Raw genomic sequence first — 26,831 nt, forward strand, 5'->3', positions numbered from 1 at the left:
TTATAGTGATCTATATGAATCAATTTTCTCAATACTGTATAACTAAAAGATATTTGCTGCTAAAGCTATGAAAATGCAACAATGTCAACAGTTCATTTTTTATGTGCATTAGAACTGCCTCATTGTTCTGACTTTATGTAAACATTTTAAATTTGAACTTAAAAATAAAATGTGCAATAATAAAAGTTTTAAAAGTCTATTTTATGCATAAAATGGAGATCCTGGAGGAGAGGGGAGAGAACCAGTGTCCCCATTGGCTCTAGCATTTCAGATAAGCTTCTCTCACTTCCTTCCCCTGTTGACTTGGTGGATGAGAGGGCAATGCCATGGGAAACAGATTCCTATCTGGTTCAAGTAAAACCACCAAGAAAGGAGTGATGCTCAGTGATCTCATGATAAACCTGAATATTAGTTCAAATGCCATAATTAGTTCAGGTGATCAAATTTTATCAGCAACTTTGACTATCCCTCCTTCTCAACCAAATCTAAGCTACCAACAAATAACTACCCAAATGAAACCCTTGGAGAAAAGTTTACGTCCTTGTATTACTACTTAATGCTTTAGAGATTATCTGATCGAGCTAACCAGGCAATGGATTATCTCCATACCTTTAGTAGTGTTTGTGTTGTCTAGACCTGTGAAGATACTGATTATTCAAGATGTGGCAACTCAGTTTATAAGACAAGTCGATTAGAAATGTGAGCTTCAATAAAACATTTAAAGGACAATATATTTAAGCTGTGAAGCCTGTGAGAATAAGAATTTCCATGAGCCAGACTTTTGTAAGAATAATAAGCCTCAATAAAACAAGTAATATGAAACTTTAAGAGTTGACAAACCTAAATTAGATGAAGAAGGTGATGAAAATCAGTACATCCCCTATTACGTAATCAATCTAGAAATAAAGCAATCAGGAGACCTGTACTAAAGATTTACTGAAGAAATTTATGAATTCCTCACACGTGACTATGGAAGCTCTTAAAACATTTCTAAGCTTAAAGCTAAAACCTCCAAAGTTCTTACGAGTTTCAGCCTCTGAACTGCCTAGCTTCTTTGTCTACCACAGAAAGGCTTTTTTATTTTTAAATCAGGTCAAACCCCACAGAATTACAGGAATGACCAAGAATTATTTCTGGTAGACCATGGGGTCTAGGTCTAGGTCTAGGTCCCACAGAGATGATTTATTATTTAGATTGCATAATAAACATCTTGTAGACCAGAGGTAAACAGGCAGTTTTCAGCATGCAAATATGGTATTTCAGTTCCACCTGTGTTTTTTGTATGACGTACAGACCAAGTTCTGCTACTAATATGTCTGTGTAAAGTGCAGTTTTACAGTCTGCTAATCATACTAGAAATCAGTTAACAGTAAAGATTCTGTCTTTTGAATGTTTTACTTATCTATCCCCATGACTGTTCTAGAACTAATGTTTGAGTAAACGAGCAAAGTAGCTCAGTCTTTGTGGTACTGTAGCTTTTACATACTTTTTATTATTATTAAGCACGCAGTACTAGACAAGAAGCTAACAATTATATCTTGAAATTATTTTGTATAGGAATATGTTTAGAAAAATAATTTAAACCCATTGTCTTACTAAGCTTCTTAAATGCAAAGTTCATGAATAAGCAACAGCTATTAGAGAATATTTAGATTAATAAGAACATAAAATAATTGCACATTTTAATTCACATTATGTTGTCTACCTAATTGCACAAGAAAAGCTAGTTAGCATTCCTACTGTAAATATATATGACTTTTAAGAAGAGACATTAGATCATAATCATTCAAAATATTAACAGTTGATCAGACTTATTTCTAACAAACTTATTTCTAATAACGTGGCATTGAAGGTACATGTTATCTTGCATTTCTTGTGCAGTATTTCTATAGGACAGACATTCTGAAATGAAATTCTATGATCTAAAGACATGGCATTTAAATTTTCCTTTCCCAAAAGGTCTGTAGCCATTTTTGTTTCTTCCAATCCGTAAGTATGTGTACCTGTTTTTCCCCATGCATGTAGTAATATATACTATGGATCTTTTTCATCTTTTTAATTTTTGCCAAGATGATAGGTGAAAATTGTGTTATCTAATTGTTTTAATTGCCCTGCATTTCTTTTTTTTTTTTTTTTTTTAGATAATTATTTTTTATTGAAGGGTAGTTGACACACAGTATTACATTACATTAGTTTCAGGTGTACAACACAGTGATTCAACATTTATATACATGATAATTCTAAGTACCAGCTATCACCATACCAAGTTGTTACAATATTTTGACTATATTCCTTATGCTATACATTACATCCCGGTTGCTTATTTATTTTACAATTGGAAGTGTGTACTTTTTCTTGGTTGTTGTTGTTAGGGCATCTCTCATTTTTATTGATCAAATGGTTGTTAACAACAATAAAATTCTGTATAGGGGAGTCAATGCTCAATGCACAATCATTAATCCACCCCAAGCCTAATTTTCGTCAGTCTCCAATCTTCTGAAGCATAACGAACAAGTTCTTACATGGAGAACAAATTCTTACATAGTGAATAAGTTACATGGTGAACAGTACAAGGGCAGTCATCACAGAGACTTTTGGTTTTGCTCATGCATTATGAACTATAAACAGTCAGTTCAAATATGAATACACATTTGATTTTTATACTTGATTTATATGTGGATACCACATTTCTCTCTTTATTATTTTTAATAAGATGCTGAAGTGGTAGGTAGATACAACATAAAGGTAGAAAACATAGTTTAGTGTTGTAAGAGAGCAAATGTAGATGATCAGGTGTGTGCCTGTAGACTATGTGTTAATCCAAGCTAGACAAGGGCAATAAAACATCCACATATGCAGAAGATTTCTCTCAGAACAGGGGGGGTGAGGTTCTAAGCCTCACCTCTGTTGATCCCCAATTTCTCACCTGATGACCCCCCAGCGACTGTGCCTGTCTTAGGTTGTTCCTCCCTTGAGGAATCTTACCCGTCTCTGGCTAACCAGTCATCTTCCGGGGCCACACAGGGAAATGTTAAGTTGGTAAGTGAGAGAGAAGCCTTATTGTTTGAAATGGTTAGCTTTTTATTTCTTTGCATATTTATGCCCTGTGGCTTCTATGCCCAGCATTTGTCTTGAGGTATCTTTACCACTTGGAGGAGTTATGATACTCGGTAAATTTGATATGAGGCACGAATTCTATTTAAGAATTCGTTGTAATTAGGAAGGAAGAAGAAAAGCTATAGAAGTAGCAGGCGGGAGAAAACATGGGAAGATTGATTATTTCTTTGACATATCTTCTTGTAGAGTAACTTCAGCATGTATATATTTTAAGCTACTACTTAAATTGCGCACACACATTAACATAATAGGAGTATAGTTACATAACCAAAGCATACCTGTAATTACCAGCCATCTCCAGTGAAACCAAGAAAACCAGTTAGGCACCCTAGGCATTTGTGAAAACTTATCAATGATATGATGGTTATTATCTAACTGAATTTGAATAGTTTGAGAAAAATCAGACAAATTAAAACAACCCATTCCTGGGCACTGTTCACATCCCATATGTTCTTTTAACAGTAAATAGTCTGTAGTTGTAAGATTTTGGAGCGCTACAATTTGCACTTCTCCTAATTCTTGGTTGAGTTCCAACAGTATAGATCCAGTCAAATTTGTTGTTTTACTGTATGCACAGGCCAGCTTAGATATCTCCTTCATTCCCATGGCAAGTCCAGGAGCTGGTGGGATGAGTGCATCTACAGCTGTAGCAGTGCGTGGATCTTTGTTGGGGTTTTTTGATGATCATCTTCTGGCATGAGTCTTCCCGAGAGTGCTGATGTTGGAAGTTCTCTTTCATATCGTTTCTTAGTTCATTTTCGGGGTAGCCAAATTAGGCTTTGATCCTCTGTATAAACACAAACAGACCCTTTGCCTACACTTTTATATGTCCTTTATATTATTGTGTAGAACTCATTAGAGGTCACCACATAGGAACTGCATTTTTTTTTTTTTAATCATTAATCTACACTTACATGACGAATACTTACGAATACTTTGTTTACTAGGCTCTCCCCTATACCAGGTCCCCCCTATATACTCCTTTACAGTCACTGTCCATCAGCGTAGCAACCTGTTGTAGAATCACTACTTGTCTTCTCTGTGTTGTACAGCCCTCCCCTTTCTCCCACCCCGCTATGGATGCTAATCTTAATACCCCCCTACTTCTCCCCCCCTTATCCCTCCCTACCCACCCATCCTCCCCAGTCCCTTTCCCTTTGGTACCTGTTAGTCCATTCTTGAGTTCTGTGATTCTGCTGCTGTTTTGTTCCTTCAGTTTTTCCTTTGTTCTTATATTCCACAGATGAGTGAAATCATTTGGTATTTCTCTTTCTCTGCTTGGCTTGTTTCACTGAGCAAAATACCCTCCAGCTCCATCCATGTTGCTGCAAATGGTTGGATTTGCCCTTTTCTTATGGCTGAGTAGTATTCCATTGTGTATATGTACCACATCTTCTTTATCCATTCATCTATCGATGGACATTTAGGTTGCTTCCAATTCTTGGCTATTGTAAATAGTGCTGCGATAAACATAGGGGTGCACTGATCTTTCTCATACTTGATTGCTGCATTCTTAGGGTAAATTCCTAGGAGTGCAATTCCTGGGTCAAATGGTAAGTCTGTTTTGAGCATTTTGATGTACCTCCATACTGCTTTCCACAATGGTTGAACAAGTTTACATTCCCACCAGCAGTGTAGGAGGGTTCCCCTTTCTCCACAGCCTCGCCAACATTTGTTGTTGTTTGTCTTTTGGATGGCAGCCATCCTTACTGGTGTGAGGTGATACCTCATTGTAGTTTTAATTTGCATTTCTCTGATAATTAGCGATGTGGAGCATCTTTTCATGTGTCTGTTGGCCATCTGTATTTCTTTTTTGGAGAACCGTCTGTTCAGTTCCTTTGCCCATTTTTTAATTGGGTTATTTGTTTTTTGTTTGTTGAGGCGTGTGAGCTCTTTATATATTCTGGACGTCAAGCCTTTATCGGATGTGTCATTTTCAAAGATATTCTCCCATACTGTAGGGTTTCTTTTTGTTCTATTGATGGTGTCTTTTGCTGTACAGAAGCTTTTCAGCTTAATATAGTCCCACTTGTTCATTTTTGCTGTTGTTTTCCTTGCCCGGGGAGATATGTTCAAGAAGAGGTCACTCATGTTTATGTCTAAGAGGTTTGTGCCTATGTTTTCTTCCAAGAGTTTAATGGTTTCATGACTTACATTCAGGTCTTTGATCCATTTTGAGTTTACTTTTGTATATGGGGTTAGACGATGGTCCAGTTTCATTCTCCTACATGTAGCTGTCCAGTTTTGCCAGCACCATCTGTTGAAGAGACTGTCATTTCGCCATTGTATGTCCATGGCTCCTTTATCAAATATTAATTGACCATATATGTCTGAGTTAATGTCTGGATTCTCTAGTCTGTTCCATTGGTCTGTGGCTCTGTTCTTGTGCCAGTACCAAATTGTCTTGATTACTATGGCTTTATAATAGAGCTTGAAGTTGGGGAGTGAGATCCCCCCTACGTTATTCTTCTTTCTCAGGATTGCTTTGGCTATTCGGGGTCTTTGGTGGTTCCATATGAATTTTTGAATTATTTGATCCAGTTCATTGAAGAATGTTGCTGGTAGTTTCATAGGGATTGCATCAAATCTGTATATTGCTTTGTGCCCTGCATTTCTTAAAGTCTCAGGCCAGAGGAAATTTCATGGAAATCTTCATGTTCTTTAGTCAGCATCTTGGCTTTAGCTTTAAATCCAAATGTATACACATGATGCTTACTATGTACACAGCGGTATTTCAACATTTTTCATCTATTTACAGCGGTATTTCAATATTTTTCATCTATTTACTTATTTAATCTTTATTATCACTGTTTTAGATAAGGAACCTGGTTAAACAGCTCACCAAGTTTACACAATGAATAAATGGTAGAGCCTGTATTCAAACTCAAGTAGTCAGGCTTTAAAAACCATCCTATTAAGACTAGACTAGGCTGTCTCTCAGAAACTCATTCTAACTACCAAATAAGTACTGTTAAGTCCGGGCCATTATTATAAAGTTCAAAGTTTGTCTACTTCACATCTCCAAAGACATAAAAAGAAAGACATAAAGGTTAGATTTGGAATTTAGGACTTGAACCTAAAACTATTTAAAAGGACTCATGGCCAAGCTCTTCCCTGCAGTCTGCTTCTGAATCCAAAATCCTATTGGAAGATACTTACAATGGCAATGCTACCTCTGTTCACTAGCTCTTCAAAGCAGAACAATCTGTAACACGTATAGCCAACCACCAAGGAGAGAGAATCCAAAGACTGTAATTCAATCTACCTCATATACTGCCACTAGACTTTATTTTTAATTTGTACAGAGGAGCTTTTTGAACATTTTAGCTCACTACTGTTGGTGTTTTATTTGCGTAACATCTGGATCCCCACAGTAAAGCCAATCTGCATACTCACCTCAGGAGATCTCGCTTGGCATAAGCCAATTGCCAAGACACCTAATCACACAAAGTACCATGAGAGTAAAGAGGAAGGGAATTTTCCCCTTCTAACATTTACTGAGCACTCACTATGGGTCAGGCACTGTGTTAACTGCTTTCCTGTATTAGCTCATTTAATTATCTTAACAATTCCATTGAGAACCAAAAAACTACATGGGAAGTAGCCTTTCCTGAACCTCAGAATAACCTCTTTTATTTAAGAAATATTTAAGAAATACTCACTGAGCATCTATCAAGTACCATACACTATGCTAGGTATTAGGAATATAGTGATAAGCAAAATAGCCTTCACGGGGCTCAGCTTCCTACTTAAATCTACTGAAATAATAGTTACCACATGCTGTATTCTCAAGTGCTAGGTGGGCTGCATTGTTAACTATTTGGGGACATTCAACATTTCAAACCTCTGGTTCTACCTTTGTAAATTCTGAATCAGTACATCTGCAGCAGGGCCCCCAAATCTGGGTTTTTAAAAACACCCATGATGCATATGATATACAGTAAGATCTGGGAACTGCTGACTGAATAGTATTCATGTTACGTGGCTTTAATTTCACCCTCAAATTACTACCACAACAATCCTTCCAAACTAAGAAATCTGATGCTAAGTCCTGCTTAAAATCCCATCAAAAGTACACAGAACAAAGTTTAATTATTTTCAAAGGAAACCCTCTCTTACCCAATTCCCAGTCCATCTTTTCGTCCTCATTTCCAACATGTTTTGACCACAGTGCCGTTACTCAAAAGTTTAAAATTTCAATTCTTTCTGGCTCACTCACCGTACTTTCTCTGCCTGGGGTACTATTCTCAGTATGTGGCTTAGTAAATTTATGTGAGAAACTCTCAAGATTCAACTCCAACATCACTCTATCCTGTTTTCCAAAACTCTCTTCTTCCCTAGCTTTGACCACTTTGTTATTTTGCTGTATTTATCTTCCTCTACAATACTTAAAACTTCTTGAAGGCAGGAAACTGCCTCATCCATCTCTGTATTCTTGGTGGGAATATGCATAAATTCTACTTGGCTTCGGTGTTTGATCCAAGTCTATTTGCCTATGACTTCAGCCCATGAAGGTTGACTGCCCCTTTCAACATTCTTCTTGGGATCCCTGAATGTGTACTTCATCCATGTTTCTGTGATCCTATAGATTACAACCATAATTAAACAGTATAACTATGCCAGTACTATGGACAAAGCATACTATTTGGATTTACTGTGATTACCTGGATATACACTTTCAAATAAGTAAGCGTATCCTTACCAGGAGTATGTTGAAATGAAACATTTTTAAAGTTATTGATTTAAAAAAAATCACCAAGTAGTGTAATATCAAATAACATCAATATCATACCAAGGAGATCATTATCCTACCAACCAGAGAAGAGATTTAGAGGCATAGAGAGAGCAAGAAACTAGAATACCAATTTGCTGAAGGGGTCTAACATTTAAGATTATTTCCTTTATTGCTGCAATCTTTAATGTCTTTTATTGTTTTGTCCTAAGCTAACATGGTCAGGAAAATGTATGAGTTATAATTAATGTTGTTAACCAATTAAAGCAACACCTTTTTCACCTTTATGTCTTCCTCGCCCAGCTGGAAACAGGAAATTTGACTCATTTTGTTTTCTACTATCTTTTTCAAGAAAGTGCTGTAATTTTCATCGTAAGATGAAAGTTTTCATTAAATTGATTTCTAATCCTTCTTTTTTTTTCAAGGGTGTTTACCCTTAGAAGTATTCTATATTTGTTATTAGGAATTCTTATTATTAATAGGATTTTGTTATATTTTCCATCTGATAACTGCTGCAAAACCAGAATACTTCAAACAGATAATATATAATTTTAAAAATCTCTACTTAGTGGAAAAAGTAGCTAAGATTTGACAGTGCAAATTGAATATAAATTACATTTTCAGGGCAGCTAGCTATTTATTACTTACAATTATTTTCTCTGGGAAAATGTCTTCTGAGTTCTAATCAATAAACTTAAAAATACACCTTGAGGATACTCGTGTCAGAGAAAATCATTCATTTATTCAGCAAGTATTTCTTCATCATCTTCTATGAGCCAGAAACCATTCTCAACATGGAGCACAGTACAATAAACAAAACAGACCAGGTCAACAAATATTAATCCATGTTTATAGAAGATGTGACAATATGGTACTATATGAGAAAAAGCAGTTTATATAACAAAATGTGTGAATCCATTTTTATATACGCACATATATATGTACACACCTACATGTAGGCATATAACAGAAATACACAGATAAAAGCAGAAAGACACAATGATATACAGTGTTGGCAAAGTTTACAAATATTAACAGCAGTTTCAAGATGGCAAGATAAGAGATTATTTGTACTTTGTCAGAGAACTGACACTATCAGCGCACCTACATTTGTCAGAAAAACCTGAAAGTAGTCATCGAAGTTTTAAACTTGTTTCCCAGAAAGACCAAAAACAAGTTAAAATTCTTCTTCATTTTGAAAATAAAGCAGGAATGATACTATTTCTTTCCAGGAAATAGAAAGTAAAGACTGAGTAAGCAATATAATTCTGTATTTTCAGTCTCTCATTTTAATCTAATTTTCAGAATTTAAAAATTCAGCATTTCATAACTTTGAAATTTTAAAAAAAGGTGAAATAGCTTGTTTCTAAAAAAAAATATTCCGAATAAATTTCATTTTTGAAAGCAATTTAAATTTCTTAGTTTGGATGATCATTATCTTATTAGCTTGGCAATATCTCTTTAATATCCACAATTAGAGAAAAGATGGGTTATTCACCTGGTAACTTAAAAATGCTTACTCAATTTTCTAATGCTTCAATAAATAGAAAAAAATTTTTTAATGTTTTAAATTTGAAAGTACATTCTGAAAATGAAATCTATACCACATTGAGGTAGCATTAAGGCATAAATGTTTTTTTTATATATTAAACTTATTAACAGATTAATATCTGTTTACACTGTTATGAACTGAATTTCTGTTTGTAAAAAGATTATGCTTTTGTTTTTAGATTATTCCTAACTAGTAATTTAATTCAACTCTCTCCTGATTCAGAATTGGTATACTGAGCATCTAAAAAAAAAAAAAAATCTCTGATCCCCTACTACTTATAAAGCACTAGATAAATAAAATAAAAAATGTGTATGTGAAGATTTTACTTTAAGATGGAAGTTCTCCAACTTTGGTTTGCACCACAATCACCTTGATGGATTCTTAAACCATAGATTACTGAGTCTTGCTGCCAGAGGTTCTGATTCAGAAGGGCTAGACCAGACCTGAGAATCCAAATTTCTTACAAATTAGCAGGAAGTACTAATGATGCTGGGTCTGGAGAACACTTTGAGCCCCTTTGCTCTAAGAAGATAACTTCTTTAGGTATCCTTCAAAAATGCCCAGAGACAAAAAAGATTGTTCATCAACAGTCAAAAAGGATTTAGTATTTTCCCTTTAAAAATCTGCCCAAATGCTTTACAAATATAGGAAACATATCCAACCTCCAAGACATTAACATTCTCATGTACTTAGATTCATTAACTATAAATAAGGACTTGGGGCTTAAACTAAGGACTTAGACTAGATTAGTCAATGGTTGACCTATGGTATACATCACAATCACGAATGGAACTTTTTTCCTAGCTATTTGTTTGTAGATCACAACCCTGGAAATTCAAACCACAGGCTTGGCAATGTCTGTCTAAAAAATAATCTCCCGGATGATTCTGATGAGCACTCATATCTGTACAAGGTTTGTGTTTCATCTATGGGTATTTGTAAAGTTTACAGATTCCTGAAACTTATCCCAAAGTTACCAAATCAGAATCTCTGGAAGTGGGTACCTGGAATCCTTACATTAACTGAAGAGTCAGATGATTCTTAAAAGTTTGAGAACCATTTGCAGGTCTTATAGCAGAGATTTATTAACAGGTTAGCAAGCAAATTTTGAAAACTAAAAAAATTTATTTTTAGCTACAACTACATACACATACTACAACAACTACGTTCGTCAGGCAGAACACTGAATCGAGTGTTGGTCAATACTATGTAAAGTATAATTGCTGGAAGTAATGAGCTACAGGTACAACTCAATGGTAAGCCAGTAATAAATGTGTAGTTAATAAAACCCATTAGCTTTGTCTCAAAAATATTAGAGCATGACCAGGCTTTGAAGGTGACCAAGTGAAAGAAAAACATGGTAACTGCAGAATGTTTTTTCAATTCTGAAACATCTTTTAAAAAATCACCTTTAAAATCTCTTCACGAATGCCATAAACATCAAAAGGTTGAGAATCACCGTCAGTGATAACAGTTGTGTATTAATGGCTTTCCCCAAATCACATCACCTACTCTATCCTTCTCCCTTTGCACCACTTCCCTCTCAATTTGTAAATGCTTTTCTGTTTCCCTTATATGCTTTCCAATAGTAAAAGAACTAAAATAGAACTTAAAGAGAGTCAGTGGCATTAAACTTTGTACATGTATGGATGTGTGTATTCAGAAGAATGTGTCCTTAATTATTTGCTTAAATATAAAAAAGATACCCAAGTCATAATTATCAACTACTTATATAATAGAAAAATCATATATATCAGAATAATGGTATTGAGCTAAACACACAGAAATAATACTTTGAAGACTTTTCCTATTCTAAACCCTGACCATGATGAAGATTCTAGAAACGATTACAAAGAAGCTCTCCTGAAGCAAATGTCTTGGTTCTCCACCTGCACTAATCTATTCCACCCAATGTTGTACCAAATAAGTTTTCCCAACTAACTCTCTGATCCTGTTTCTTCTCTATAAGAAGCGGATAAGCAACACTGTAAGTATCAGGTCTGATTTCACCTGAGACTGAAGCCCCCATATTTAATATGGCCTGTACTTTTCTAAAAATCAGGTGCTCAATATGTAATTTTTAAATGAAAAAATTAAAGACGTTTGAGGATTTTTTACTTAGGAATAGAAATAACTACCTTCAGATATTTGAAAAGGATGTCATACACAAGGCAGATTAGTATATGATTTATGCAACTCTAAGTGGGAGTTACATGGCAGAGCTTTGCTCAACAGAGTTAAAGCAGTGGTGAAGAGAATTTTTAAATGTCCTCTCATTTGGTGATAATGTAAGAAAGAAAAGGGAAAGAAAAAGCATATTCTAGATCATCTAAATGGTATCTGCATATGTCTATGTTCTCACTACAAGTCTTCTGCGTTTGAAGCTGTGGTTATTTATGACCAAATTGGGGCCAAATGATCACTAAAAGGAACAGGTTCACATTTTTAAAATGTGGTATATTCACACTGAGGTCACTGGGCACATCTCAGTGGTTCACAGGGATTCCTCTGCTCCAAAAGAGATCCAAACATTACTCAGGGTGGAGAAATACTGGAATTAGAACTTTCTAACATTTAAGCTGCCAAAAACAAACAGTTTTATGAGTGTGCATTTTGCATGTGTCTAAGAAAATCCCCAAAGCAGACTTGCTAAATTAGTATACACTGGTATAAAAGATGCTCCTGTGATGGTTAATATTAAAGAAACAAAATTTAAATCCTAAACTCAGTATTTTGCAAGAGCCTCAAACTTGAAACTCCTGTACTAAAAAATAAAACATGAAATACATAATGGACTAATCAATTAACACCAAAAACAGAATATTCAGTTGCGGTCTGGGCCCTCAACAATTCAGTGGTCTTCTTGACAAATTAGACACACAATATCTGTTGACTAAATGAATGTACAATAATCTGTTATAGGCCATAGAGGTTAGGTGTTACAGAAGCATCTTTGGTTTAAAAAGTTTCTGAACCACTGAAACAAATCGCCTTGTTCACACTATCCAAGAAAATACCCCTTCCTCCATTCACAGTGAAGGCTTTGACTACTGATTTGACATGTAACCCATTTACACATTTTAGCTGTTATGTGCAAAAGCAAGCAATTCCCAACTGTTCTCTGCAAACAGAATAAAGATATTTAATAAATTCTTGACACCTAAAGTGTAACAAAAAGTAGACTTTCTTGATGTCTCCCATCCTAACAGCCAAATACCCTTAAGAATATTTTTCTTCTTGTACTATTATCAGTATGGAAAATGATTATTTTAGTATAACATATGTATACCAAAAAAAAAAAATCTTCATTTAATTTGAAAAGGCCAGGTGCTTTTGGGAACAAAAACCAACATAGAGGAAAAGCAACGCTAATGCTATTATAAATTCTAATGCTATTATAAATAGCCAGATAGTTTGGCCCACTGACATCCACCTTGGTCAAGATTGTCCCAAAGAAGATTTGAGTGGTCCTAAATATATGAGACTTCAAAGGAATAAAACTTCTGAAAATGTAATATTACAATATATGAATAACAAATATAATATAGCTATAGTATTATGAATACTCAGAGTTCTGAATAAGAGTATGAACATGAAACTGTCCAAAATTTACAATAATATGAATATAATGATAGGCTTCTAGTTTACTAAACTAAGCCCTGACTTTGTGCCAAGAACTATTCTAAGTGTTTCACAGGGTTTTCTTCAAAACAATTTTATAAGGCAAATATTCTTATCATCCTAATTTACAAAATTAGAAAGTGAGACCTAGAGAGGCAAAGCAACTGTTCAAGAAGACCACACAGCTAGTAAGTGGCAAAGTAGACTGCCAGTCTCTAGGGCCTAACCTGTTAGCCATCAGTCATCACTACCTCTTGCTTAAGAAATGAAATGAAAACCCTAATCCAAAGTAGAAGGACTTTTAAGCTTCCCAAAAAGCACAGCAAGAACAGTTGCAGAACAACTGTGCTTGGCAGAAAACTCTGTAGAATATTAATTCAGGTGATTTTCAACAAAAATCTATAGTTCATTCATTGTAATACCAGCATTAATCAAGAGTCCTGTATAAGGAGATAATCAATAATCTACAAAAAAACAATAAAATAATCTATAATAAAATATTTGATTCATGTAATCAGGGAACCCCACTGACATGGTTAAAAATGAATAGTCCAAGCTGGGCAAACCGGCATTCATCCAGGAGACTGATATATGGATGCTAGAAAAGAGAAAGAGTTTCATTTTTTTAAAACCACAAACTGTATGGATACAGGTATGGGGATGCTAAGTGACCATCTTTCATATCATATAGATAGCCTATCAGCAGCAGAATTAAGGCCAACAGGCAAAATAGACCAAAGGTATATAAAACAAGTAATATTCAAGAGAAAATCAGGGAATCAAGTCATGATTACACTCCGAGGAACTCACTCATGACGCTGGATCTAGCTGTCCGTTAAACCAAAGCTAGACTGTGTGAGCCAGTAACTGCCATTCATCCTCTTAAACTAGTCTGAGTTGTGTCTCATCACTTGCAATAAAAAGAATCCTAATACACTTACACTTGCCAGTGTTTCTTACTAAAAACAAATTTTAATGGTGATGAAGAACATTCCCAAACACTGCTAGAGAATATAAACTGGTCCAAACTTTCTGGAAGTTTAGAGTAGACTTAAGAAATGTTTGCTAAAGATGAAACAAAGGTAAAGACACTTCCCACACATTTACCTGATTTTTTGCACCCATACATGTCTCTTTCAGTAAACTTCTTATTTATTGTTCTGAATATACAGAATTTGACAGGCACTTTTAACATACCTTAAAATAGGACACTGAGTTACATGTTACACAACTATATTTATTAAGAAATTATGTTTTCTAGCCTGGTTCTAATAGATACTATAAGTATTTTGGTCACCAGAACAACTAAAAGGTAACATCTTGGAGACAGTTTTCTTATAAAAATAAGTCATTTCAGTTATTGTTTTAAATTTTTTTAAGTTTCTAATTAAATGGGACTTCATTAACAATAAAACAGATATAGTCCATTTGAAAAAAATAAGTCTTTTTCTGAAAAAGTCCTAGCAGATCAAATCTTTCTAAGTCACTAGAAAAACTTAATTCTCATGTTAGAGGTGCTTAACTTCACTTCTGATGAAGTTTCCACTGGCAACTGTTCTCAGTCATTAGCTTTAAGTTGGTTAATATTCCAGAAACAAACCCTCAAAAACACAACCACTCCAACATATTCATTAAACATGGCTACTATCATTAAAACAAAAAATAGTAAGTGTTGGGAAGGATGAGGAGAAATAGGAACCCCTGTGCACTGTTGGTAGAAATGTAAACTGGTACAGCCACAATGGGTAACAGTATGGTAGTTCCCTAAAATATCAAAAATATAATTACCATATGATCCAGCAACCCACTTCCAGGGATATATCCAAAAGAACTGAAAGCAAGATCTTGGAAGTAGTTATATTTGCACACTCACGTTCACAGCAGCAATATTCACAATAGCCAACAGGTGGAAGCAACTGTGACCACTGAAAGTGACCACTGAAAGAAGAATGGATAAACAGAATGTGGTATACATTATTCAGCCTTAAGAAGGAAGATTTTCAGACATGTTACAACATGAAAGAATCTTGACATTATGTTAAGTGAAATAAGCAAGCCACAGAAAAGACAAAAACTGTATGATTCTATTACTTACTAAATAACGTCAAATTCACAGAAACAGTAGAATGAGGGTTGCTACATGCTAGGAGGAAGGGGCAACAGGGATAGTTTTTAATGATTATATATAGTTTTAGTTTTACAAGGTGAAAATATTTTGGGGATTGGTTACAAAACAATGTGAATATACTTGACCCACTGAACTGTACCGTCACAAGTGGTTAAGATGGGAAATTTTATGTTATGTGTTTTTTTTTTACCATAATTTTTAAAAATCCCACAATTACTTCAATCACTATGGAAAAGAAGTCATGAGGTAGTCACTTAAATTTTGCTTTTATAAATTTACACTTTATACAGTTTTCTAAAAAGGTCATGTCTGGCAAATAGATATGGTTTATTACTTTTACTGCAGAAAATACAGATTTTTATATAAAAATGTACATACAAAATAATTTGATGTTCCAAAAGATACAGTTATTTTTAAAATTCCAAGACATTTGATTAATTTAACAATTCTCATTATATTTTTACCAAGAATACTGAACAAGAACATTGGCTTGGTTTCAAATTATTTTTTTTAATGCTCTAGTTATGCAGAAAACATACATTACACATACACCACAAGTAGTAGAAGGCTGGGTAAAAGCCACCAAATGGATAATTAGACCCAACATTAAAAAAAAAAAAGAACATTCTTATGAATTAATATCAGTTGCTTAATAGAAAACTAATCTAATAACACATTTAATTCAGATTATTTTCTCCTACCTATGTTAACAATGTTCAATAAGAATATTTTAAGTATCTACATTTTAAAAAATTGTATTTTAAGAGGACACGTTTGTCTGTGAACAAATACAGTAATCTAACCCGACTCTTTAGCACCATGCATAATTGTTTATTTCACCACAACAGAATAAACTACAAGTTCTTCAGAAAGAAATCAGCCAAGAGACTAATCCCTCTCAAGCTCCTACACACCATTCTTAACAACAATAGAATGTAACCACAAAATCTTAACCTTGAACCCAAACACCATTAGAGAAGCAAAGACAAAGTCAATAGGTAAGAAAGACTGGATGTTCTCCAAACTGCACAGTGCTTTGCTGTGGACCACAGGAATGAGCTCCACACTCTAGCAGTCTAAAACAACCTCACAGTTCAATAAATACATACATGTGGAAGAGTGCACTAATACAATTTCATACAAATCAAACCACAAAAATGAGACTAATAATACAGGCTTGAAGCCTTGCCCTGACATAGAAACCAAGGTCTTAACTCTGCAGAAATTCATGAGCAAAAGACAGTTTTCCTACCAGGTAAGTTCATATGCTTTCCTGGGAGTATTTTTTATGAACTCTTCATGTTTAGCAATGATAAATGTTTATTAATTGTCTACTTAAACTGTGACGTCTAGACAAAAAATAAGTTTTAAGTTACTGCCAGTCCTAAGACTGCAGTGTCTTGCACATACCTTGCTCTGAAATGAACTGTATAGACTAGTATATGTGTTTATGACTCTAGTCCCTATCTGGGGTGTAAACAAGGGGGAAGCTACTGTGAAAATGGGGCTTTGAGCAGACCGGAACTCAGATACTCAAGAATAACTGATGATAGGCATCAATATAACCCAGAGATGTACTGTTTTAACTGGAAAGAACTCCCCTTAAGCTCTGAATCCGGTATTAGTTTTTTCATTTTTAGGAGGTATAGAAAAGATGTATGAATGTGCGGGGCAGAGGAACGCAGAGAAATACTTGCAGACTTGCAAAAAGGAGTTTTTAAGTGTTGTGAAAGTTTCAACTAAACGTTTAACAGATAATGCTTATTTTCAAGTATACAGTGTTAGAAGAAGACTCCCAAACCAGGCACTGGACATTATCTCGTTTAATAGTCACAATAACTGATAAGATGGTTGCTCTTATTTTCTTATCATTTCATAAAGAGGAATCAAGCTCAGAAGCATTCAGTAACTTGCAGAAGTTAACAAAGCTAACAAGTGAAGAGGCTGGACTCTAACTCAAAGATATCTGGGTCCAGATGCTATGCACTTCACCACTAGGTAACAAGAAAAAAGTTAACTAATACGGAGATTCTTGACTTTTAATGACTGAAGTTAAAGAAGAACGTTAAGGAATGTCCATTCTCAGAAAATTCACTTGAATGATCGAATAACTGTTTTGGAAAACTTTGAAGGAGTCTGTCTGATCTGAAACCTGAAACAGAGTAATAAACCTCTTACCATTTCTTTGAAATCTAAAAACCAATCTTAATGTGCTATTAAATAAGTCCAGGCCCTACCACTACAGGAATCAACATGAAATTCCTTATGTTAAATCTACTATAACCACACCCAACCCCTGTTCTGATTTCTTTCAAATCTTTTGGCTTTTGAGTTTCCCTTTCTTTAAAAGAGACAAATTTGTCTCCATCACCTGGACTCTTTTAAAATGATAAAATTCTAAGGAGAAAATTCCTGCCCCTATATCTGTTTTATTTTCAAAAAGCTTCTAAAGTATTAGTTAGAAAAGGATAAAATCCAGACATCTTTAACAAACAGTATCTAAAAGTTGTTGCATTGCCACCATTTATTAAGCACTTAATAAAGCTTAGTTTTTCATGTGAAGAATCTCTATATTAAGAAATACGATTCAACTCAAGTGTGTTAATTTTCAAATGACAAAAATTTGAAAATAACAAATGGGACTGAAGAAAATCTAAGAACTAGTTTAGAACAGGTTGATGCACAGTAGCTAATAAACTCATTTACATTAAAGCTGCTTAAGATATACACAACTGAGGAATTGCAAAGGATAAGTGTAATATTGCACATAAAAAGGAAGTGATTGGTGCATAACAATGTACAATATTAAATATGATTCAGCATATAATAATGAGAGAAAACTGACACCACACAGAGGTAATCTGCCTTTAGGTTTACAGTACAACAGCCTCATCATTTCATAAGTACTATAATCACCTCTGCAGAAGTAACTGCAATTTCCTGGCAATTCTTGGAAGTAAGTCTAGACCTGTTTACTCTTTGAATTTTTTAAGTGCCTCTATGGCATATACAGACTGAGAATGTACCATTCTACTGAATAAGGCCCGAAAAGGGATCTACAAAATAGCGAGAACATAAGTTTATCTTCTGCTGATACTCATAAGGGAAGTTAATCTCTCCTGGAAGAGTGGAAGGACTTAACAGTAAAGCCAGTCTACGAACCGTAACTCTTACTATAAATATTCAATTCCTTAAAATGATTTCCTCAAAGGTTAAGATACCAAAGTGAACCAAATTTGTGTTTGTGGGGGAGGGGGTCTCTCCTAATCTTACTGGTTCAACTCATAATTCTTAATTCTATAATGTACCACTTAGATTAAAACTTAAAAGGTGTTTTTAAAACTTGCTTTAGGTTATAAAAGAACGATTATTTACTTCGGATATATTTTGAAGGTCTTCTTTAAAATCCTTAAACTTCGAGAAAATGAGACAGGCCTAAAATTTTACAACATTTTAGCGCTGCATTTCATCTGATCACAATATTTTTTCAATCTCGTTAAAATTGTTTTCCTAAATTTAGCCAACCACTACATTTTCACTAAGATATCATCAAGAATGAATGAGGTATCCTATAATGTCTGGGCTCTCTTGACAGGTGATATAAACACAAGTATCCAATTCCGATGTTCTCTTTAAAATGTTGCTAAATTACTGCGGCTCTCGGTCTAGGCAAGTTTTTCAAAGCTATTAAAACAAAACAAAACCTACACGTGCAAACTAAAAAGTTAGCATCTTCAGGCCTTCCCGGCAAATCCCTAATGCACAAAGGCAAAGACACCGCCGCGGCTGGACAACCGCAGGGCAAGATCGCAAGCGACCACGCTAACCCCTCGGTGGGAAACCCAGGACCGCGAGCCCACTGGGAAGCCAGGACTGCCTTGCAAGGTCCGCCCCGGGGCCGACTTTTCAATGGAACCGGAGAGGCTGGGGGCGGGAAGGGACGGAAGCCCGGGTGCAATCGGCGGCCACCCAACTGCGGCTTTCCCTTCCCGGGGTTTTCAGCCTGGGGGAAGTCCACCCGCATGCGGGCACCAGGCAAGCTGGGTTTTTGAGGCGGGTAGGGAGAGCGGTTGCAAGGCCCGGACGGCCGGGAAGGGGCGGGCTGGGAGGGTTCAGCCCCCGGCCCCTGAAAGCACTTTCGATGCGTCTCCCACCCCCCACGACAAGATGGCGACGTGGACAGCGGGGGAGCCCGGCCAGCGAGGCTGGGGGAGCTAGCGGGGAGGGGACAAGAGGCAGAAACAAAAAGGCGCCTCCCCGCCCCCCCGGCCCGGAACGCCGCAGCCAGCCTGCTAGCCCGGGGCGGGGGCGCCGGCGGGAACGCGGCCGGCGGACGAATAGGCTTACTTTTTTTTGTCGTTCGCGCCGCCGGCGCCCTCCATGGCTAATCGGTCCCCGCGATGCCTTACGGCCGGCGGCCCCCAGGCTCGCTCCGGCCTAAGCGCTGGCTCCCTGCACACGCGCGGAGAGAAGGCAAGGCACGTCCAGACGTGGGAGGTGCGAGGCGGGAAACCCCTCGAGAGACCAGGAGTGAGGAGAGGCAGGGGCAACCGCAGGGGTCCAGTTCCGGCTCAGAAGGGCCTGCCTTCAGGCTGCTTGTCAGGGCGCAGCACGACGCACCGGCCGAAGCGGCGGCTGGGGCGATCCTCGCGTCCCCTCAGACCAGGCGGCTGTGTGCAATGAAGAGCTGAGGCAGCGGCAGGGGGCGGGCAAAGGCGGGGGCGCGCGCAAGGGGAGGAGAGTGTCGAGGGCGCGCCCGCCCGCGGAACCCGGTGCGCGCTCTCGCAAGCCCGCCTCACCTGAGGGGGAGGCGGGTTCCCTGAGAGCCAATGGCGAGCGACGCAGGCGACCAGTCCCATCCCAGCCCACGTCTGTCTCGGCCAATCAGGAGGCGGTCAGCTGAGGCACAGCTGGGCCGCGCGGCCGCGCTCACGTGCTCTTCTGTGTGCAGCTGGGGAGGAAAGAGAAAGGGCCCGGGGTGCGGCCAGGCTGGATCTGGGGTCTCTGCGCCTTCTCGTTGGGAAGGCAGTGGCTGGCTTTGGGAGACGTTGCTGGAAGAAATTTCGGTCTTTGGGTCCCAGGCCGGCATCGCATTTCCTGCTCCTCATGCAGCAAGTGCCCCACTCTCTCCTCTGCGGCTGTGCCGTGCAGGGTTGTCGCCAGCTCTGCTGAGTCCCAGTTCAAAAAAGCAGGCTTCCCGTCGTGGCAGCAAACCCTTTAGTCCCTTTGCGCAGATGTGTTACAATGGGGTCTTTCTTGCCACGTTACCCAACCGTGGTCCATGTTATCGACCGCGCTCTGCCGTAGCACACAAGGGTGCTCTTGTTTACTAAGTTTTTTTTTTTTTGAAGTTTGATTACTGGGTAAACGCAAATAAAAACAAAAACTCATCGTGCTGTAAACTTCTCAAGGTTTTCTTAAAACAAGGAAATCTTAAAATCTGAAATTATTTTAAGCATTACAAATTGGTGTAAGTGGCCTTAATAAAAGTATGAACCAGAATTTCAGAAGAGTAGGAAAAAATAACACTAGGTAGACTTTTATTTTACTTGTTGCTTTTAAAAGCACCGAAAATAATCTTAGATGGATTCTGAAAGAAAGGGGAGACCAACCCTTAATTTGAGACTTACCACCTTGAACTGAGTTCACTGTGTGGACTGGAGGGAGAAAAGATTGTCCAGCGCCCCAGCGAGGCACCTGGGCAGGAGACTGCTGAGCCAGTTAACTTGAGGCGGCCAGTATTGCCTGTTTGCTAACATGACTTTGCAAGCTACTGAATAAGACTTAATCACTTTTTGGCTTTGGAGCATATATTTCAAGCTTGTCAGTCTTTTAAAAGAAAGAAGGATGTATTTTGTACACAACAAAAGATTACTGCACATGCATCTCCACACTAGATTATTTTACTTCTTTACTATATTGTTACAATGTGGTTTCATGTTGTATACTAATTAATGTGGATATCTGTAGCTTATACCGGTTTGTAAAAACAATGGCCTATACAACATAGCATTAAAATCTGGTAAGACAACAACTGATTCTTCACACAGCACCTCTTTTAAGTGGCTGGTAGACCCATTGAATATATGGTTGAAGATTAATCTTAATGCTATTTTTTTTCAGATTTATAATGCTGAATAATATGTCTTCTTGAAAAGTACTGTGGGAAAAGTGAAGAGAAAGGAGCAAAAATAATTACTCATGTTTTCTTTTTTAATTAAGGAAAAAACAAAACAAACTAAAAATACAAACTTACAGATTTAACATTCTGAAAATTCAGTGCTAAGAACACTGATAGCAAGAGTCAGAGTGAGCTTGCATACAGGCTCTGACATTTACTAACAAATCATTTAACCTCTCTGTGCCTCAGTTTACTTATTCATGGTGCTAATGCCACAGAATTATGGGATTAGTCAGTGAGGTAACACATGTAAGTACTTAGAACAATAACAGACACATAGTAAGCAATCAATAAATGTTAGCCACTAGTAATACTCATCTTGTTTTCGTTATTCTTATCATTATTATTACACCCAGATTTGTGCTTCTGCTAGCAGTAATTACTTGGTTTTCTGCTACAGTTCAGCCAGTTTTAACAACCCCAGAATGTCATTTTGTGAATATAAATCCACATATATTCTCTATTTTCAGTTTGGAGGCTGCCCACAGTATTCTTGTGTATGAGTATGGTTGCAGAGATCTTCAAGCATTTCCTTTCTCATTATACTTGGAAGAAATTCTCTCTAGGCAGTGGTTATAGCTTCAGTGTACAAAATCTGTTGCATCAAAAAAAAATGAGCATTTTGTAATACCAAGTTTAACTCATTAAAAAAGTATTTTAAGCATTTCAGAAGTTTAAAACAAGAATAATTCAATCAGCAAAATATATTTTTGCACATTAAGTTTATTCCAAAGTTCAATTTTCCCTTCCAAAAATGTATTCAATATATATTTTATATGTGTATGTGTGCATATGTATTATATGCACACATACATCTATGAACGTGGCAAACAATACTATTTAACCAATTTGATTTCACATGACAAAGGAATGAGAGTATTCCCTAATTCAATCAATCCTGTTAACAGAATTCTTAAGAGCAAAATTTTTTTACTTTAAATCATCTTCTTTACAGCACCTGTTAATAAATGCACTTAGATTATTACATATAAACAAACCTTAATGGACAGTCTATTCAATCATTTCATAATCTTTTATGTCAAATTTCATTTCAAATCACTTTGCAGAACTTTCTAAGTAGACTGAAAATTGCTAGCAAATGAGTCGGTTGACCTTTAACCCATATTTAGTAGGAAGTTGAGCAGTGATTCAAGAGGAGGCAAGGCAAAACTTGACATTTGGATTACTACTAAATGTAGAGCATTGAGACTTTTTAAAGAGTGAAACACATCAGATTCAGATAGTTTAGAACTATCAAACTATATAAGAAGAGCTAGTGGTCAATAGTGATTCCTGGTTTATTATCTTAGGTCTCCTCCTCCCTTTGAGCTATTCTATCTCAAAAACAACCAAAAAAGTGTATCATTTGGAAGGAAAGTGCTTAGAAAACAATAGACACTAATTTTTTTCGAGGATCAAAGCAAAATGAATATATTTGCCTGAGTTTATGGAGAATAAGAATGGATTGAAATTTTGACACTAGCACTTTTCAATTATGATAGATTCTTTAAGCACAAATGTACAAAGGAATGCCAAAGGATTTTCAGTTTCTGGTCTACATAAAGAGCTTGGAAACTCATACCCTCACAATGAGAAAACAATCTGAACAATCCGAAAACCAACAACTTTTCTTAGATCCATCAGCGAATTGAGGTCATAGGGCAAACTACTGCCCTGGAAACTGGAGAGATGGACAGATGGATATAGGGAATCACAGCTTACCAGAGGATCACAGTTTACCAGGAGAGGAAGCCAGCAGCTGAAGCTAACATCACAGTAGGAGCCAATACCAGTAGAAACATTTTAAACTATGATTGAGAAATTGTTGGAAGCTCTGTGTAGACCAGCTTAAAAATTTAAAACTCCACGAAAGGTTGGGCTTTGAAGGGTTCCACAGTTTCCCTGAGTTTTACCTCCAGGAGCCCTAACAGATTGTCACTGTGAAGACTTGAGAAAAAACTCTTCTTTTTGTAGAAGGGGGGAAAGTGACCTTTTTGAAATAATCCCAGAGCACTCTGTACTTCATAACAAAGTCTGCCCTAAAGAGAAACTTTTTTTTTTTTTAACCAGAGCCTAACCAAACTCAGGGAAGGGAAACACCTAATTCCATCCCCTGCTAGCCTTAAACATGGGAGAAGGAAAATATTCGACTCAGGTTCATTAAAAAACTAAGACCTAATCATAGGACGATAGAATGCCTTTCCTCCTCCCACACCTTGCCATACCACAATATCAACAGGCTCTTGTGTAATAAGAGGTATTACAGCTAAAAGAACTGCAAACCTCAGACCCTATTTAAAGAGTCACTAGGGACATCCAGAGACAATAAGAGAAGTGAAAACAAGGACACTGGAGGAAATTTTAACCTCAGACACCACCACTACAGCAAACAGTAAGTATAAAGCCTAACTCACAGCCATATAAACATAGAACTTCATAGTAAAGGCTTATCTACCCAAGTTCCCTTTACCTGATAAAGCGTGTATCACTTTCAATTAAAAATTTATAAGACGTGCTATAAGGTAAAAAACACAATCTGATGAGATAAGCCAAATATCAGAATGAGACTCAGAAATGGCAGAGATTTTGAAATAATAACTATGATTTTTATGCTAAGGGCTGTAATGAAAAAACTGACAACATGAAGAACAGATGGATAATGTAAGCAGATATGGCAACTCTAAGGATGAGTCAAAAGAAAATGTTAGAAATGAAAAACAATGTAACAGAAATGAAGGATGTGTTTGGACGGGCTCATCAGTAGACTCGACACAGGTGATGAAAGAAGGAACTTGAAAATATGTCAATACAAACTTCTAAACTGAAATGCAAAGAAAACAAATTAATGAAGCAGATGAAACAGATATTCAAGAACTGTGGCACAATTACAAAGGTGCAACCTAACTGTAGTGGGAATACCAGAAGTGGGAGAGAAATAAAGCAACAAAAGAAATATTTGAAAAATATTTTTAAAATAATGGCTGAGAATGTTCCAAAATTAATGAAAGACATCAAACCACAAAATCAGGAATCTCAGAGAACACCACAAAGGATAAACACCAAGAAATCTATAATTACATTTATCATATTCAAGCTAATGAAAATTAAGGCCAACAAGAAAATCTTGAAACAAACCAGGGGGGAATGGGGATGGAAATACCTCACGTATAGAGGAAGAAGGATAAGAATTACATTGGACTTCTCTTCAGAGACCATGTAAACCAGAAGTCAGTAGGGTGAAATATTTGGTGCAAAAAGGAAAACACACCAACCTAGAATTCTGTACCCAGTGAAATTATCCTTCAAATGTAAAGGAGAAATAACATTGAGGAAATTTGTTCTCAGTAGACCTACCTTGCAAGAAATGTTAAAATAAGTTTTTCAAGGAGAAGAAAAATAATACAGATTAGAAACTCAAATCTGCATTTAAAAAGCAAGGTGTTATAAAAAGAATAAAGGAAGGTAAAATAAATTATTTTTCTTATTTTTAGTTGATCTAGCAAATAATAGTTCATTCAGAAAATAATGGTAAAAATATACTCAATGTATATACCTTATGGATAACTGAAATGAATGGCAGCCATGTTTAAAAGCACAGGGGGAGGAATTGGGAAAATTCTCTTAATAAGGTTTTTGCACTACTTATGAAGAAATAAAATGTTAGAGTGGACTTGGAATAGTCATGCATGCATATTGCAAACTCTCAGACAACCACTGAAATTTTTTTAAGTATAATTGATATACTTAGTAAAGAAAAATGTCATCATCATATAGGATACATATGAATGTATCCTTTTTAAAACCAAAGAATGCAGAAAAAGACAAGAAATAAACTAAGAACAAGGACAACAAATAGAATTCCAAAGAATTGACAAAACAAAAAACAAAACAAGCAGGAAAACTCCTGAAATAAATAAGCAATTATAGCAAGTTTGCAGGATGTATTCCAAATATACAAAAGTCATTTGCTTTCCTATATACAGAAATGAGCAATGGTAATTAGAATTAAAAACACAATACCATCGACTATGATTAACAATACTGTATTGTATACATGAAAGTTGCTGAGAGTAGAGCTTTAATGTTCTCACCATAATAAAAACAACAACATGGTAATTCCATGAAGTAAAGGATGAGTTAACAAGCCTTATTGTGGTAAGCATTTCGCAATATATACAAATATCAAATCATCACATTGTATACCTCAAACTTACACAATATTATATGTCAATTATATGTCCATAAAGCTGGAGGAAAAACACACCATTTATATTAGCACCAAAAAAATGAAATAGTATAAATCTAACTTAATATGTACAAGATGTATATGAGGAAAACTATAAAACCTTGACAAAAGAAATCAAAGAAGATCTAAATAAATAAATTTCACATTCATGGAGAGGAAACTCAATATGTTAAAATGTTAGTTCTTCTCCCAACTGATCTATAGACTCAATGCAATCCAAATCCCTGGCAGGTTAATTTATGATATCAACATACTGACAATAAAGTTTAGAAGGAAAGGCAAAAGGTCAGAATAGCAAACCATATTGAAGAAGAATGAAGGAGGAGGACTAACACTACCTAACTTCAAGATTTGCTATAGAGCTACAGTGATTAAGGCAGTGTGGTATTGGCAAAAGAAGAGACAGATAGAACAATGGAATAGAATAGATAGCTCAGAAATAACCCCCCAGAAAAATAGCAAATGATGTTTGACAAAGGAGCAAAGGCAATCCAGTGGAGAAAGAAACAGTCATTTCAACAAATGGTGCTTGAATAACTGGACAGCCACAATGAAGCTGGACTCTAACATTATTACACCTTCACAAAAATTAACTCAAAATGGATCCTAGGCCTAAATATAAAAAACAAAACTACAAAATTTCTTGATGAAAACATAGCAAAAATTCTTCAAAAGCATGATCCATGAAGGAAAAACCAGCTAAATTGGAACCCATTAAGTTAAAAAGTTTTACTCTGCAAAGACACTGCTAAAATAATGAAAAGACAAACTACATACTGGGAGAAAATATTTGCAAAACATATATATGATAGGGGACTTATATGCAAAATATACAAAGAACTCTTAAAACTCAACAGTAAGAAAACAGACAAGTCAATTAAAAAATGGGCAAAAGACCTGAACAGGCAACTCACAAAGAAGATATACAGATAGCAAACAAGTATAGGAAAAGATGGTCAATATCATATGTCATTGGGGAATTGCAGATTTAAATAACAATGAGATACCACTACACACTTACAATGGTTAAAATCCAAAACACTGACAATACTCAATACTGGCAAGGGTATGGAGCAATAGAAGCTGTGATTCATTGCTGGTAGGAATACAAAATGATACAGCCACTCTGGCATACAGTTTGTCAGTTTATTACAAAGCTGAACACAGTTTTACCATGCAGGGTAGTAATAATGCTCCTAGATATTTACCCAAGTAAGTTGAAAACTTATGTTCACATTAAAACCTGCACATGAA

General features: G+C 36.2%; 1 protein-coding gene and 1 long non-coding RNA gene across 2 annotated transcripts in view; one reads left to right on the forward strand and one right to left on the reverse strand.

Moving 5' to 3' along the window:
• Positions 1 to 19,825, reverse strand: part of HIF1A (hypoxia inducible factor 1 subunit alpha) — a 40,754-nt gene extending 20,929 nt beyond the window's left edge. The window contains exon 1 of the mRNA XM_036919517.2: positions 19,498 to 19,825. Coding sequence (XP_036775412.1) covers positions 19,498 to 19,532 — 35 coding nt within the window. The 5' untranslated portion in view covers positions 19,533 to 19,825. The remainder of the gene's footprint in view (positions 1 to 19,497) is intronic.
• The window catches only part of LOC130679496 (uncharacterized), a 257,600-nt gene that overhangs the window by 113,200 nt on the left and 117,569 nt on the right, over positions 1 to 26,831 (forward strand). The gene's annotated exons all lie outside the window — the stretch shown is intronic.

This window comes from Manis pentadactyla, chromosome 11, assembly GCF_030020395.1.
Source record: "Manis pentadactyla isolate mManPen7 chromosome 11, mManPen7.hap1, whole genome shotgun sequence".
Taxonomy (NCBI): Eukaryota; Metazoa; Chordata; class Mammalia; order Pholidota; family Manidae; genus Manis; species Manis pentadactyla.